A 17,679-nucleotide genomic window follows, 5' to 3' on the forward strand; every position below is an offset into this window, starting at 1 on the left:
TGAAAACAATGCTTATGAATTCACACTGAAGTTAAGATGGTTTGGACAGTCCAGATGGGGCCATGACTACTGAGATTAACAAGTAAAACTAAAAAAACAAGGGTTAATAGTGGTTGAAAATGCAGTATGATCCAAAATATAATTGTGAGGAAGTCCACATGGTGGCTCCTTTTTGGTGCAGCTCAGCTGTTGGGAGGAGAAAAAACACAGGTTTGATTCCTACCTGCAGTGGCAGTACCCCTGAGCAAGGTACTTACCTTAAATTACTCTAATAAAATCACCTAGATTTATAAATGGGTAAATAATTGTAAGTAGATTAATATTTGAAGTTGCTTTGGAAAAAAGTGTCAGCTAAAGGATTAAATGTAAGGATAATGAAAAAGATGAGAAAGAAAAAAGAATATATGGGATGAAGACAGGGGAATTGTGCCTGCTACCTATGAACAAACAGATATCCTTAGTACACCGCTCAGTTTCCCAACAGTGAGCTTGACTAAAAATTACTGCGCACACAACTGCAGGGTCTGCATTCACCAAGGAACTGCCACAGTTGTGGCACTAGTGGAAACCAGCAAACAAAAAGAACCTTGAAGGTTAAAATTCATGCATCCAATTTCTCCACTTTGTCTACAACTCACAGTGCTATTGATGTGTAATATGCAACTGTTGAACCCTACAAAAGTTCATTCATAAAACAACTATGTTGAAAGACAGTTGCATGTGCCATGGATATAGTAACAGGATCCCCTAGGTTATCTTGTCCCTTGTCTTGCTGAGGTGCAAATGATCAATGAGGCCATATAGTCAGTGTGCAACAGTGAGAGTCCAAGATGACAAGTTTTAGTTGATGAGGTGTGCTGTCTGCAGGATGCCTCAACAATCACACACACACACTTTCAGAACCGCTTGTCCCATACGGGGTCGCGAAGCCAACCCGGTAACACAGGGCGTGTTGTTGTCACAAACCACGTTGCAGCTTCTCAAGTTCGCAAATGACGAGACTGACTCCTGGGTTTCTAATAAAACGTTACATTTAATTAAAATACCAACAAATATCCGTCACTCCACTTGTACACTCTGAGGCAGTACACTCTTCTTCACTACTTCTTTTTGCATTTACGCAAAAAGACCAAGGAACGTAATTAACGTATGGACATCTAGTGGCAGTTCTATAAATCACATTTCAAATTGTACAATTAAACTCAATGCCAATCGTTCATCAGCAATTACAAGTTGACAACCAAATACAAACAACACCTTTCCACACAACAACAACATCAACTCAAACAATAAAATACAACATCCTCCCCCCCCCCATGAAGACCGTAACACCATCAAATTTCTAAAGAATATAAACGCTGAACAGGTCTCCTTAACACAGTCCCAGCTGGAAGATGCACAGTGCACGACCTCACACGTCCATCTCTGCCTGGGATCAGCTCCTTTATTATCCCAGTTTTCCAGATCTGTCGTGGCATTCGGTCGTCTCCAACCAAGACCAGATCTCCTTCCTTTAGCGGAGTAGGAGGGGGTATCTTATTGGCATGTGCAGACTTCAAGTCTAACAGATACTCCGTTCTCCATCGCTTCCAGTACTCATTCAGAAGCCTCTGACGATATTTCCATCTTCGTGTGAGTTCCTCTTTGCCAATGTTAGTAGCTTGACTCTCAGTGTGGAAAGACTTTGGTGGTAAAGAAGTGTCTTTTCCCAACAAGAAAATGTGCTGGTGTCAACGGCTGAGGCTCTTCCAACTCACTGTACACAAATGTGAGCGGCCTTGAATTGACTATAGCCTCCACCTCTGTCAACAACGAAGACAATTCTTCAAAACTCAGTGAAGCTCTCCCCATCACTCTTTTCAGGCTTGTTTTCACTGATCGGATTAACCGTTCCCAGAATCCACCCCACCAAGGTGCTCTTTCTGCAGTGAACTTCCACCTGATGCCGTTTGAGGAAAAATATTCCTGAAGCTCAGGCTCTTTAATTGCTGCCCAGAGTTCTCTGAGATCATGATCAGCCCTTTTGAAGGTTTGAGCATTGTCTGAGTAGATGACTCTGCAGAGGCCACGCCTGGACACGAACCTTTTTAGAGCCAGGAGGAACTTTTCTGTGGACAAGTCTGACACCAACTCTAAGTGTACCACTCGTGTCACAGCACAAGTGAATAATGTAATGTATGCCTTTTCTACGGTGGTCCGAGTTTTCACATAAAGAGGGCCAGCAAAGTCAGTGCCTGTAATTTCAAATGGAGGCGCTTCAACAATCCTGTCCCTCAGTAGGGGTGCAGTCACCTGCTGAGCTGGGGTTGCTGTGAACCTTTTGCAGATCATGCAGGCAGATATGATCTTCTTTACCTTCCGTCTGGCACCTGGGATCCAGTATCTTTCTCTCAGCTGGACCAATGTGTCCCTGACCCCTGAATGCATTACTTTGTTGTGGCAACACATAACCAGCATGTCAGACAGTCGGTGGTTGGTAGGTAGCAGCCATGGATGCTGCTCTCTCTCACTCAATCTTGACTGTTGCAACCTTCCTCCCACACATATTACTCCATACTCATCAAGGAAAGGGTTAAGGTCTCTGATTTTTGAGTCCTTGTGAATATTCTTCCCTGTCTTCAATTCATTTATTTCTCTGGCAAACACCTTGCCTTGTGCCTCCTGAATCCACAATCTTTCAGCTTCTGACAACTCCTCTGTTGTGAGGTCTCCTCGTTTCTTGTCTTGAGCATGACAATTATGGACAAATCGTCTGATCCAAGCAGTGACTCTTAAAACAGTGGTAAGCTTACTGAATGCTTCTGGTTGTAGTAGTGGTTCAGATTGAGTCACTTCAGTGTTGCTAAGCTGGACTGTCACTTGACATGGCTTCATCTCAGACTTCAATTCTTCCTCCGAACACCCTTCCACTGTTGATTCTGGTTGTGCTGGTGATGTTAGGAAAGGTGGACCTGACCACCACAACCCATCTCCTTTCAGCTTGGATGCTGTCTGTCCTCTTGTGATGAGGTCTGCTGGGTTGAGCTTACCACAACAATGTGACCATGATTCTGGTGCTGTCAGTGACTGTATTTCTGTGACTCTGTTCGCAACGAACTGCTTCCATTTTTGTGCTGAGCCACGAATCCACTGAATAACTATCATGGAATCTGACCACAAACAAAGCTGGGATGGCATCATGTTCAGAATCTTTAACAAGTTGCTCCCTACTCTAGCTCCAACTAAAGCTCCCATCAACTCCAAACGTGGTAGAGTTAGTTTCTTTATGGGAGCCACTCTCGGTTTGGATGCAACAAAACTGGTGACAGTTCTTCCATCCTTAGTTCGTCCTTGGAGGTATGCAACTGCTCCATATGCCCTTTCACTGGCATCACTGAAGATATGAAGAAGTGGGATTGCGCATTATGCCAGTTGCTTACTCTGTACCACCTCGGAATGGCAATCTGATGCAGCTGTGGGAGCTCCATGCACCATTGTTGCCACTCATGACTGAGGTCTTCTGGCAGCTCCTCGTCCCATCCTAAGCCCCTTTGCCACATGTCTTGGAAAAGGCACTTAACTCGTATAGTGAATGGTGCCAGGAAACCTATGGGATCGAATATTCTAGCGGATGATTTTAGAACGCTTCTTTTCGTGTTACCCTGCTCCTTTAAGATGCTCATCAGTTGTCTAAGGTCAAAGACAAAATCATCACTATCTGGCCTCCACACCAACCCAAGCACCTTTAGCATTTAGCACGCAACCATGTGCTTCAGGTTCTGGCATACATTCAAATCCACCATTCAGCCACTTAGCCTTCAGTTCTGCGGAATTCGTCGTCCACTTACACAAGTTCATGCTGGATGTGGACAAGATCTCCTTTGCTCCTGATGTCAACATATATAAGCCTCGTCAATATCCTCTGCGCTGGCAATCAGATCATCTACATAAAGGCAGGTTTCTAGAATGTTAACAGCATGTGGATGGCTGTTTCTGTACCCTTGTAGATGATGCCGGATCGTGGCTGCTAGCAGGAATGGGCTTGAAGAAACCCCAAACACGACACGAGCCATCCTCATCTTGCGTGGCCTTGTGTTCTTAGTGTCAGGGGGTCCTGTTATCCATAAAAACCTTAAGGCATCTCTGTCTTTCGTTGCAATGGATATCTGTAGGAAAGCCCTTGTAATGTCTACTGTGAATGCAACTGGATGCAGTCTAAATTTCACTAAAATGCTTAAAAGGTCTGGATTAAGGTTTGGACCGGTCAGTAAACAATCGTTAAGAGATGGACTGCCACGCTCATGAGAGGAGGCATCAAAGACCACTCTGTTTAGTTGTCATTTTGTCTTCTCTGATAACAGCATGATGGGGCAAGTAATACATCACATTGTCCTCCGTCACCTGTGAACAGTTGTCTTCTGGGACATCTTCACACACCCCCTGCTGTAGATAATCCTCAATGACATCATTGTATCTCTTGAACAATACTACATCTGTTTTCAGTTTCCTCTGCAGTCCATCGAGTCTTTTCTGGGCAATTCTGAAATTGTCTGGGAGGTGTGAGGCATTTTGCTTCCACGGTAACCCTACCTCATATCGCCCTCTAATGTATTTGACTGACTCCTCAAAGCTCTGTCTAGCTTTGCGGTCATCTGCGCTGTCCCCATCTCCCTGTGTTATGCCAAAAGAATCCAATTCCCAGAACATGCGCAGCTGCTTTGAGACTTCATTGCATTCACTTATTCCAATGTTCATACAAGCAACCTCACCCATATTTGAAGCAGAGACTGGTGCCAAATATTGTTTCTACAGCTACTAGGGCTTCTGATATTCGCTCTACTCTTCCTGACAATATCCTCCAGTAGTAATCGGCGCCAATCAGTACAGATATTTCTGGCTCCTCCCTGCTATCGACTGAGACATCTGCTAGTGGTAGGCCTCTCTTCTCTAGCTGGTGTCAAATGTGTTCACCAGGCACCTTCATAATTGCAGTGCACACTTGCGGTGTCTCAATGGCTTCAATCTCTATTTTCTGTTCCTTATTCCAGACATTCTCCAGCACTAATTTTACAACATTTCTCACAGCCGTTACCGGGTTCTTAGAACCAAAGGTATGCAACTTTAGAGTCTCCCTCCTTTGAACTGGCAGACCCAAAATCTTTACCTGCTTCTCGTGGATGAAACTTCGTTGGCTCCCACCATCCATTAAACAGCGCACCGCCTTCCGTCCGCTGGGTCCTTCAGTCCATGCTCTCACTGTTTGCAACAGCACAGTGTTCTGACCCTTCGTGTGTGTGTTTGCAGTACGGGGCATAACAGATGAAATTAGTGCATCTGTAGAACCTTCAGTGTCATTAGGGGCTTCTGCTTGTTCGGCCTTGTCACACAATGTAGCGTGGTGTCTTCTGCCACAAGCAGTGCATGACACACCCTTTGTTTTGCAAACCTTTGCGATGTGTCGTGGTCGTAGGCAAATAAAGCACCTCCCCATTTTCTTTAATTTCTCTTTTCGGGTGTTTACTGTGTCATCCGTCCATGCTTCTGATTTGTGGCTTGTGCTATCACAGAATATACAAGTAAGAGGTGCGGTCGAACTGCCTGTGTGGAGAGCTGCAGCTGTAGGCACATTTGCCCTTCTGACCCTTGTCTCGCTCCGTACATCTACTTTACAATGTTGCTTGTGAGAAGCCTGTGCATCCTTGGTTATGGTTCCTGCGTTAGTCAAGTGCATCGCACGCTCTTTACTTTCAACCTCCCGTTGCAGAAAAGTAACAAGCTCAAGAACCTTCCATTCATGACCTGGACTCATTTTGCGGGTGTACTCAAGGGCAAGATCATCTGGTATCATCTGAAGCAGTATGGGGCACAATAATCCTCCATAAGTGTCTGATATGACACCTAAGGATTCTAAACTTCTGATCTGTACCTCACATTTGTCATACAGTTGTCTTAATGCTTCAACGTCGGAAGATTTCTTTACTGGAGTCAATTTCAATAATTTGGACATGTGCGCACTCACCACAAGGTCCTTTCTTCCAAATCTTTCCTTCAGCATATCAACTGCTGTGTCATAATTGCTGTCCGATATCTTTAATCCTGCAACAGCTCGGGCAGCAGGTCCAGCAAGGTATGACTTCAAGTAAGCAAATTTCTCAGTTTTGCTTAATTCTCTGTTTTCATGGATAGCAGTTTCAAACTGATCCCAGAACTCTTGCCAAAGACATACTTCTCCGTTAAATTTACTTATAGACAGCTTCGGTAATTTCACCGATGATCTATTAGTTAATCTGTCTGCATGCGTACTCACATCATTTAGCCGGGCCGCCCTTACTCCCTCCGCCGCTTCAGTCTGACGTTCAATCAGCCTGGCAGCATGGGTTTTCCACAGACTGATGTGGTCCTGATAGTCTGCGGTTTTCGCGACATCTGCATCTAGCTCGTCTATTGGTATTTCATCTTCTATGTCTTTATCCAATTCGCGGAGATTCTCCTCCTTAATGGAGAGCATGGACAACAACTCTCTCAAACGGTCGCAATTCACGTTGTCCTTACATGTTTCTTCTTCTAGAGACCGCAGTAGTTTCGTTGCGGATGCCCGCAAAACTCCGCGTTTATGTTTCAGCCTCTGTAGTCGGTCCGACATTTTCTCTTTCACCTTTCTTCGCGGCTAGGTGCAACGAGCTATCCGTTTAGTTCGCCTCTTCCCGGGTTTCGGCACCAAAAAATGTTGTTGTCACAAACTACGTTGCAGCTTCTCAAGTTCGCAAATGACGAGACTGACTCCTGGGTTTCTAATAAAACGTTACATTTAATTAAAATACCAACAAATATCCGTCGCTCCACTTGTACACTCTGAGGCAGTACACTCTTCTTCACTACTTCTTTTTGCATTTACGCAAAAAGACCAAGGAACGTAATTAACGTATGGACATCTAGTGGCAGTTCTATAAATCACATTTCAAATTGTACAATTAAACTCAATGCCAATCATTCATCAGCAATTACAAGTTGACAACCAAATACAAACAACACCTTTCCACACAACATTAACTCAAACAATAAAATACCACAGGGTGTAAGGCCGGAGGGGGAGGGGACACACCCAGGACAGGACGGGACGCCAGTCCGTCGCAAGGCACCCCAAGCAGGACTCGAACCCCAGACCCACCGAAGAGCAGGACTGTGGTCCAACCCACTGCGCCACCGCACCCCCCCCCTTGCCTCAACAATCATTGGGTTACATAAAAAAACAACAGACTTATACCATTCTTTGCAGCCCCCCCAACTTCTGAGTACCTTCCAAGACCTGATTCTTTACAGAAATGGCCAATACGGCTTAGAATGCAGAGGTCAGTTCTTGAATCGGTAAAGAAAGTGGAGAGACAGTACAGGGCGATGCTTCAGAAGGAAGGGGACCTGCAGCTTCAGTCACCCCAGAGCAGTCCTCATTAACGAAATTGAAATGCATCGCCAGCTAAAGCAACCTGCAGTCAGCCCTGCAATGGGCCAGTGTGTCACTCAGCACAAGCAGAGCCCAGGAGCAAAGACATCTGGTATCTTGCTCAGACTGAGACCCCAGGAAGTTTGTGGGACCCGAAGAGCCTGTCTTTGCAGACAGCTATGGAAAGCTGCCACAAAAACAAAGCTCAGACTGATCACATTCCACCTCTGCCATAAAAAATTGTCACAAAGAAGAAAAGGTAAAGGGTTACTTACTGGATCTAAGATGATAGATATTTCAGTTAGGGGTCTAATCTTTATCAACAATACACTTGCTGTTTCCAGACCTATGGATTGGCTGCTTGGCAAACTGGACACGAAAATAGTGCATGAACAAACCCTTTTGGACACACTGCATCTTGGAAAATTTTATTCAAATAGTTATCTATCTATTAAGCCTAATTATGAAAATATTAAAGTACCCATGAGGTTCCTGTTGGGTCCTCTGACAGCTAAGTTGAATAAGTTGAAAAAGTCCAATCTAAGCCCATGTGAAGAACAGGAAAAACAGTGGAAAGGAAAAAATATGTTGTTCAGCACACGCTAACGACCAAAGAGGTCAGTGCTGCATAATGACAGTTTGAGGCAAAGTAGGGAATAGGGACCCACAAAAAGACAAACGATGCAAGCTTGGGCAAAGTAAAGTGCTCCCTTTTTGTCAGAAGTACAAAAAAGAAAGTCGACTGAACAAAAACAGAGCAGGTTTCCAACTCCTGCCCCTGTAGAAAGTTATGGATCCTCCTTATTTCCCCTGCCTGCTTACTGCTTGGTCTTCCACTTCCACATTTTTATACCAATGTCAGTTTCACACCTTTGACTCATGATATAAATTCAGTATAACCTGCAGATAGTTTTTCATGTGGTTTAATTTTGCTTACATTTATTCATTTAGCAGATGTTTTTCTCCAGTGTAACAAATGATACAGGCATCCCTTGATATACAAGCTGTCTTTATCCAAATTTTGATGTAAGTCTCAATTTTGCAAAAAAAAAAAAAAAAAAAAAGTCAATATAATGAAACTTATCCAAAGGATGTCCAAAAACATTTTTTCAAGTGAATAAGAAATGCAGTAATGACTGTAATTGGTGATAGTGTACCATCAGCTGTATCCTGCTGGTTTCCTCTCTCATGGTTCCCACATGTTTGTGCAGTGCCAGTGCAAGAATGACTGCCAAGCTGCCTCTCTTCTCCACCCACCACAACTCACAATCAGCTGTTCTCCTTATTTGGTGAGTGCAGAAACAGTTCATTACTTCTACAGTTGAAACAGACACATTACCCCAATGTCTGTTTGTTTTAAATTATCAGCACTTTTTAACATAAAATTTTATTAAATGCTCATTGCTGCGTACTGATATAAGGAAAGTACAGTTTTCCAAAAAGTACCTCTAGAAACATGGCTATTAACGACCAGTTTTTTTTTCACTATGAGTACAGTAACAGTTTAGTTAGAGTTCCAGTAAACTCCCAGTAAATAGTTACAGTAACCTCCCTTTTTTTTTTAAATTGCTATCTGCACTTATTTTTCATTATTAAATGTTCTTAGTTGTCTACAGGATATAAGGAAAACACAGTTCATTTCCCAAAGGTAATGCCTTGAAATATGTCTATTTTATTACCTCTTTCAGTGTTTGACAATTAGGTTATTGGTTTTGAAGGGTCTTATATCCTGCTAACATCATAGTTATATATGCGTTCTGCTGTGTTCTAGTGATGTTCAGGAAAACTGATTTGGGGTTAACGGGGGTGTGGTGGTGCAGTGGGTTGGACCGGGTCCTGCTCTCTGGTGGGTCTGGGGTTTGAGTCCTGCTTGGGGTGCCTTGTGATGGACTGGTGCCCTGTCCTGGGTGTGTCCCCTCCCCCTCCAGCCTTATGCCCTGAGTTGCCGGGTTAGGCTCTGTGACCCTGTATGGGACAAGCAGTTCAGAAAATGTGTGTGTAATTTGGGGTTTTCGGATGGGCTGGGTACACATTATTATTTTTTTCCCATTTAAAATACTGAGAAATAGGCTTCTGGTACAGGCACAATTTTCAGGGACAGATTCTTTCTTAAAATCAAGGGATTGCTATGCTATGCAATATTTAAAAGACCCCTTTCTCCGAGGGATTGCTATGTTATGCAGTATTTAGAAGACCCCTTTCTCCAAGGTGACTTATAATGCTAGATACACAGCAATAAACTAACTACAGTCATTGAGCTATTTATATACCTCAGTAATGTACTGAACAGTATGGGCAATTTAGAGTCACCAATTCACCTCAAACATGTCTTTGGACTGTAGAAGGAAACCAGAGCAACTAGCAGAAAGTTAGAGAAGAAAATTCAACTTCATAGAGTCTCCTTGTATTCTTGGCTGTAAAATTCATGTAGATTTCCAACCTGGACATACATAACCCCTTTACATAAATCAATATTGTCTGCATTCAATATAGAGACAAAAATCAATGCCACATGCATTTTTCTGGCATTTAATGGAATGTTTCTACTAAATTACATTATAATAAACATCAAGCAACAGCCCAAAGGACAACTGGATTTTTTCACCATAGCTGATTGCATGTGGGGGGGTGCGGTGGCGCAGTGGGTTGGACCGCAGTCCTGCTCTCCGGTGGGTCTGGGGTTCGAGTCCCGCTTGGGGTGCCTTGCGACGGACTGGCGTCCCGTCCTGGGTGTGTTCCCTCCCCCTCTGGCCTTACGCCCCTGTGTTCCCGGGTAGGCTCCGGTTCCCCATGACCCCGTATGGGACAAGCGGTTCTGAAAATGTGTGTGTGTGTGTATGATTGCATGTGTCAGAAGCACAAGAGGCAAACATGAAGAACCTTATCCAGAGTGAGAAATGTGAAAAAACAAATGACTGCAGCACTATCTCTGCATTTCAAAAATGACTTTCCCAGGTTGGACCACACAACTCAAAAAGGAGGTTCATGAATGTAGTAATAAAAATACACAAATAAATCACCTTTGAAAGAAATATTGTTTTTTTTTTTCCTCAGAGCAAAACATTGCTAGGGGAGTCAAGAAACAAATACATCTCCCACCACTACTAAAACATCTTAATTAATTCACTTCTATGGCTGTTTATATCCTTAATTATCAGTCAGAGATGAGGGAACCTCTGAATTTTACTTAGTTGTCAACAGGTTAAGGCCTGGTCCTAATTAAATGTTCTCTCTAGCCATCATCACTGAACACTCCTGTCCTAAGAAGCAGAGGCTATCTTCTCTTCTCCAGACTCTGACAGATCAGTCCTCATGCCTCTGTTTTGTGCTCATTGGGGGTGAAGCTGTTTCTCATGCAAGGACACTACTGCCACACACACAATGCTGACAGTTCACTGCTCGGTACCCAAGCCAGTGCTGTTCCCACCAGGTGTTTCTAGGACATTTGGCACATTAAGCATCCCAAGAAGGCACAAGGAAACATGAACCCCCAACCAAAGCTGGACAGATGACCTGCAGTCCCTCAGAATTAGCAAAAAATCAAAATATAAGTCATGCTTATAGGTGTATTGGGCTCTGGGTGCACTTGTGACACACTCACAAGGAGATAATGAAGGGCATGCAGGGGTGTCTATGGGCTGTGAAAACAACATTGCATAGATTGTTAAGTGATTGCTTCATGCAGTGCTCATTGAGTACCATACTGCTTGGTCTAAACAAAACTTCCTTGGAGGCCCAATGCAAAAAAAAAAAAAACACAAAGTCCAATAAAACACACACACTTTCAGAACCGCTTGTCCCATACAGGGTCGCGGGGAACCGGAGCCTACCCGGCAACTCAGGGAGTAAGGCCGGAGGGGGAGGGGACACACCCAGGACGGGACGCCAGTCCGCCACAAGGCACCCCAAGCGGAACTCGAACCCCAGACCCCCCAGAGAGGAGGACCCAGCCCAACCCCCTGCACCACCGTGCCCCCCCAATGAAACACTCTCTAAAGTAATCAGAGTGCACATGAGCTATACTCCTTTTAATTTCCCAGAAGCAATGGGAAAGTGTACACCTCCTGTGGTCACCTGTTTGTACTCAATCTCCTACACAGTGCTGTATTCCCCAGCAATGTGATGTGTGGGAGATGCTTTTCTCTTGCCTTTACAGCATCATGGGGGGAGTCTTTGTAGGCAGCTGAACATGGTACTGAATTAAAAACTAATTAGGGTGGTCACCTGAAAAGGAAAAAAAGAATGGGACAGCTGGTAGCATAAGTGGTTAGCACAGCTGTCTTTAGACCCCCAGATCATAAGTTCAGTTCCTGCCACCAGGTGTGGTACTTATCCTAAATTGCTCCAATGAAATTACCCAGCTGTATAAATGGCTAAGTAATTTTAAGTAGCTTCATATGGTAAGTCACTTTGGAGAAAATCATCAGCTCAATTAATAACATTAAACCGAAAACATATCAGAGTGTACTATGTGCTTCTGCTTATTTTCTGTCTTTCCACTCACAGTGATGATTCTCATTCCATACCAGACACCACCAGATCCAAGGAGAATGAGGTGTGATCACAGCTGTCAACAGTTGGAGGCAGGTCCCAGATTACACACCCACGAGAGGCAAATAAAAAGGAGAGTGGGAGCACTAATGTAAACCGCTCCTTGCGCTTCTTTCTGGTTGCTATGGAAACAAAAGGTCTTTTTTTTTTTTTTATATATGATGCTCATTAGACAACCTGATAGGGCTCGTCAACAAAAAAAACAGTGTTGCCCTGATTCCTCCCCATCTCCAGGTGAAATGTCAAAGCTTTCCTTACCTCCTCTCCAGTCCATCCTACCTGAGATATAACAGTCTTCATACTGGATGCTGCAGAGGTAATGAGGAAAAACTGGCAGATGGAGAGGTGATAAATCACACTAATTGCCTGGGATTAGCATCTGATCTGGAACCTAAGAATTGCTTTCTTCTCAGCGTCATTTACTGTACAAGACCAGGTACCAAAATGGACATTTTGATAGTATGAAAAATTGGGGCACCATTCCTTGATTTCCAGGAGCCCACACAGTATATAACCATTCCTGCTTTTCTCAAGACAGCAGTAATGTATTATGACTAAAAGAACAATAGAGGTGTAAAATTTAATTATACCCACCTGTAAATAAGTCTCTACTATAACAATAATGTGAGGTTTATTAATAATGTGAGGGACATTAATTGACACATTCTGGTTTAAAGAATACCCATATTGGCCCTGATTTGATGTTGGTTGGATTAGAAGTACACTGTAATATTATAGTGATTTATTTATTCCAAAATTAAAAGACCTATTGAATTTTGCATAAACATTAGTATATTATCATAATGGCTATCTATAATGGTATCTACAGAATAAAAATATTTACACCACTAAAATTAAAATAAAGAAAGGACTATAGACTATAAAAACTGTTTATGGAACTATATATATAACTGAAGGCCTCAGACACAGAAAAACAGTTTAAGGACTTTATAAGCCCAGAAGTATGAATTAGAAGGATAAAAGGCCAAATGAGGAATGCTAGTTATTTGTAGCTAATGATGACAAGTGGAACAGCACTGAGATGTGCAAGACGATGTGGGCCATGGTTCCACCTCCTCCTCTCTCCATCTTTATGGTTATTTTCAGAGGAGCACTCAGCTACAGGGTTCCATTCCAAGAGCTTTCAGTTGCCATGGCACCCAGTATCGAGCTTCCATACCCTCTCAATGCATATGAAGTGAGGAAGTGGCACCTCAAGGGCTCCGGCTTAGCACAAAATTCACCTTTTCTCTATCATGGTTACCCTTACAGTTCATTTCAGAATAATGGTGTGGGTGTTAATTGGCATTCCCAGTGCTGCATGCAGCGCACAGGCACATCAACGAAATGGCATTTTGTCTAATTATTTGTTGTTCAGATCTGCATTTATAATACTTCGGAAAAGTATAGTATTTCTAAATTGGTGTGTCCACACATACTCCAAACACTTGAATCTGGACCCATTCATTGGTTGCAGCTTAAAATGCTTGTGTGGTTGTCTGAAACAAGACACACAAGTTCAGCATACAAAGCATATCCAGCCCAAGAAAAGGTGACTTCCTTCTCCAATGGCGGTGGTGACTCAACTACCTTGGCTTCCGACGTGGGCTCCAAGTAGCACAGCCGATTGCCGAGTCCCTCTGCAGCCAGGCAGAACTTGCGGTTCTCCTTCTGGATGCTGGCGACACACTGCAGCACCACTTCATCATCCTGTTAGGGGACAAGGCAGCATACATATCACTGCATGCCTAAAAGTGAAGGGCTAATGAAAATTAACATAAAGCAGTAACACAAACACAGCCTAACATTTAAGCAGTTTACACGTAAAGATACAAACAGTAAATACAGTAAAAAATTGTACATGTACATGAATGGCAGAGAGGCTGTAGGGCTACTGCGACTGCACCTCTAAAGAGCTTCATCTGGATCATTTACAAATGCCATGATTCCATTTTATAAAATGATAAAGCCACAAGCTATCTCATATGCTCTGTATAAGCACATAAATCTGTAATAATTACAGTTACCCGTTGAGATACAAATATTCAGATTATGAGAACACAAGGCATTTCATTTAATATGCCTAACTCAGCTTATGAGGAATTTCTTTACATTTATGAGAAATTAATTTTGGATTAGGGGGGTGCGGTGGCGCAGTGGGTTGGACCGCAGTCCTGCTCTCCGGTGGGTCTGGGGTTCGAGTCCCATTTGGGGTGCCTTGTGACGGACTGGCGTCCCGTCCTGGGTGTGTCCCTTCCCCCTCCGGCCTTACGCCCTGTGTTACCGGGTAGGCTCCGGTTCCCTGTGACCCTGTATGGGACAAGCGGTTCTGAAAATGTGTGTGTGTGTGTGTAATTTTGGATTATGCACCCTTGTTTACAGCTGAGAGGTGCAAGACCAGAGCCACCATAGAGTTTTCTTCTCAGTTAAAGTTTGGATCATGGTGTGTGTAAAGGTCTGAACCTCCATTATAACCTCTTATAATCTCAGTGATCATGGGTCCATCTGGGCTGTACAAACCCTTTCAACTTGTTCCAACAGTGTGGCGTCATTTGCATTGTTTTCATTGATTTCTGTTGTCTTTTGTCTATACCGTTCTGTTTTTGCATTAAAGGTTGAATTAATGCAAAGACATTGAGTATCATACGTAAGTACTCGTGGTCCCCAAATTACGATGGTTCCACTTATGATTTTTTGGACCTTACGATGTTGAGCTGGCAATAGACATTCAGTACAAACTGTACTTTGAATTTTTAATTTATATTTTTTCCCGGGAAAGCGATATGCGGAGTGATGCTCTCTTGCGATGCTGGGCAGCGGCAGCAACCTGCATCTCCCAGTCTTCCACGCAGAGATGTGCATTAAATGCATTTTTGACTTACGATGGGACCACCTGTATATGTTTTCTTTGTGAGGGTCAGTTTATGGTACAACATAGCTATAAAAGAGCTGAATGATCACAAGTAAACAGTCATACAGTATTATAGAGGAATGAAGAAAAACTGCCTTGTTAAATTGTATTGTGATAAAATTATTAATATTTAATATGAAGAAAAGTTACTAAGAATATCAATCATTACTATATTTAATATTAACTATTGAAATAACTGTCTTTTAAAAAAAAAAATTGGTGAAATTTTAACAAATGACTCAATTTTGGGGCTCAGTTACACGTATAAATTTTTACAATTCATTTACAGCTGCACTTTAAGTATTGCTAATTAATTCTTCCATTTATAAGAATTCAGCGTACAAAGGATTTTTTTCAGGAAGGAATTACCTTCATAAGGCGGTAGGAAACTGCATGAGCAGAGCTCAACAACTTCCAAGTCTGCAGACTGACTGGAGTATAACTATCACAAGTATCAGCGCGGCTTGTACTATTTTACAACATTATACACACTGCACTGACCTCAAAAACACGTTAATAATGACTTTACACAAGCTACCCAGGGGGTTTGGTAGGATGTTCCTTGGACTTGCTATTGAGATTTACAAAGTAGAATTTGGCCAGTGTTGCAGACTGCAGTTCTTAGTGTGAAAAGGAAATACCAATGTGACAAAATTTGCAAGACTACTTAAATATGTAAGGAACCTTCATGTGACTTCAGGGAGGTTTAGCTCTGAGAGAGAGAAGACTGAGTCAGCGAGCTGTCCTGACTACTGTCCCACAGGTACCACAACTGTGCTGACTTCCATTCTTTTTGAAGCTCATTAGACATACCACTAACTGGAGGTTAATCATTCAATTTGTTAGAAAGAGCAGACCATAACCGATATGACGAAAAGAATAAAAATGGGAAAAACTCGAAGTAGGCTAAAATCAAAAGGATAACACAGTGTATAGCTAATAATTTGTTAGTTTTATTAATCACCAGGCTTTAACCACCCAATCACAGCACAATACAGTGCTCCTTGAAAGTATGTGATAGGGATAGTCATTGTTCTTGTGAAATATTAAAACAAACATCTACATGTTACATGTTAAACTTATAAAATGAATAAGTGATTATGATTGTGATTTACACACCTGATTCTACTTACCTACTTGGTTTAACCAATACACTTAATTTTGCGCCTGTGTTACTTCCGTTTTTCTACTACATAAATGATTTAATCTAAAGCAACATATGGAATTGGCAATTACACACCTAATACGCCAGATGAGAAAGACTGTTCCTCATTAAATAATCATTCTGGGGTAAAACTAAGGCATACAAGGGCTTTAAATACCATTCCTACCTGTCACGGAAAACTGTATTTAGCAGAGTTCATATTAGAAACTTTGTATCACATTGCCACAGCTGGCTTGGCCGGTGTCCACTGTGTGGCGGGTCCGGGATGCAAGTCCTGCTTGGGGTGCCTTGTGATGGACTGCCATCCCGTCCACGGTGTTTCCCCTCCCCCTTCAGCCTTGCGCCCTGTGTTTCCGGGATAGGCTCCGGCTCACCGCAACCCCACCCGGGACAAGCGGTTGCTGACATTGATTGGCTGGTATCATGTTACTTTCAAAAATCTGAATCTAACCATACAGAAGTTGTACTGTACATCAGGATGGATCATTTAATTTTCAGTTATTCATCTAAAAGACACTTTACCCCAGTCATACACAATGAATGTCTATGTAGTAATGAGCTGACACCATTGTCCAAAGTGATGGTGCCAGATACATAGCTCTGAACTCTGTAGATCCACTCACCCATCTATTTACCAGAGCAATCTAACACATACACACACAATTGTCAATTCAGAGTCGTCAATTTCCTTGAAACACACATCTGTGGACTGTCAGAGGAACCCCATGTAAAAATGACAAGAAAACTCCACACAGACTGAGGTTTGACCCCACATTCAGTAGCACAATCCACTGGTACAGTATTTTATGTTAAAAAAAAAATTACAAAAATTTTTTTAGAAAAGATTGTAGCTTCCCAAATTGTGAAATACCTTAATCTTCCAAATATTTTTGAAAAATTTCAGTCTTGTGTCCGCCCTAATCACAGCACTGAAACGGCCCTCACTCGTGTTGTTAATAATAATAATAATAATAATAATATTACATTGGGTGAGATACATGTTTTGTTTCATCATTCCAAACAGGTCAAGGTGCCCCCCAATCTCCCGTCCTTTCATGAAAGCACTCCCAACCATTGCAAGTGTTATCACTCTCAATACGCACAGTCTCACGGGAACAATGTAATTCTGTATTCCTACCGATATCTCATGGGAACAAGCTGACACAGAAAGGGACAAACTGGCACCAGAATGCTGCCTGGAATGTGGCGCTTTCTTGTGTAGGCCATTTCACTAGTTAGACATTGTAATACATAGGCATATAGGCATAGCAAAGCTTTAGAATCAAATTTTCATTCTACACTGGACTATTGTAATGCTTTATTATCAGGTTGTCCATACCAGACTGTATCCAGGCTACAGCTGGTACAAAATTCTGCTGTGAGAACTGTTACAAGGACTAGAAAGTACTACCATATAACATAAGTACTGTAACCGCTGCATTGGCTCCTGGTTATGCATAAAGTTGATTACAAAATCCTACTTCTAACCTATAAGGCAGTAAATGCCATTGCTCTGGCTTTCCTTTGTGAGGTTATTCATTCTTATATTCCAAGATGGTGTTTTTTTATTAGATGCGGGTTACATTAAAGTACCTGTGATCATGAAGATCTCAGCAGGAGGGTGTGCCTTTA

At 42.5% G+C, this 17,679-nt stretch overlaps 1 protein-coding gene across 7 annotated transcripts in view; it reads right to left on the bottom strand.

Moving 5' to 3' along the window:
* The window catches only part of LOC108919534 (ryanodine receptor 3), a 200,030-nt gene that overhangs the window by 145,764 nt on the left and 36,587 nt on the right, over nt 1-17,679 (bottom strand). For all 7 annotated transcript variants that reach the window (XM_029258294.1, XM_029258293.1, XM_029258295.1 and 4 more), the window contains exon 2: nt 13,562-13,681. In XM_029258294.1, coding sequence (XP_029114127.1) covers nt 13,562-13,681 — 120 coding nt within the window. The remainder of the gene's footprint in view (nt 1-13,561; nt 13,682-17,679) is intronic.

Source organism: Scleropages formosus, chromosome 15, assembly GCF_900964775.1.
Source record: "Scleropages formosus chromosome 15, fSclFor1.1, whole genome shotgun sequence".
NCBI lineage: Eukaryota > Metazoa > Chordata > Actinopteri > Osteoglossiformes > Osteoglossidae > Scleropages > Scleropages formosus.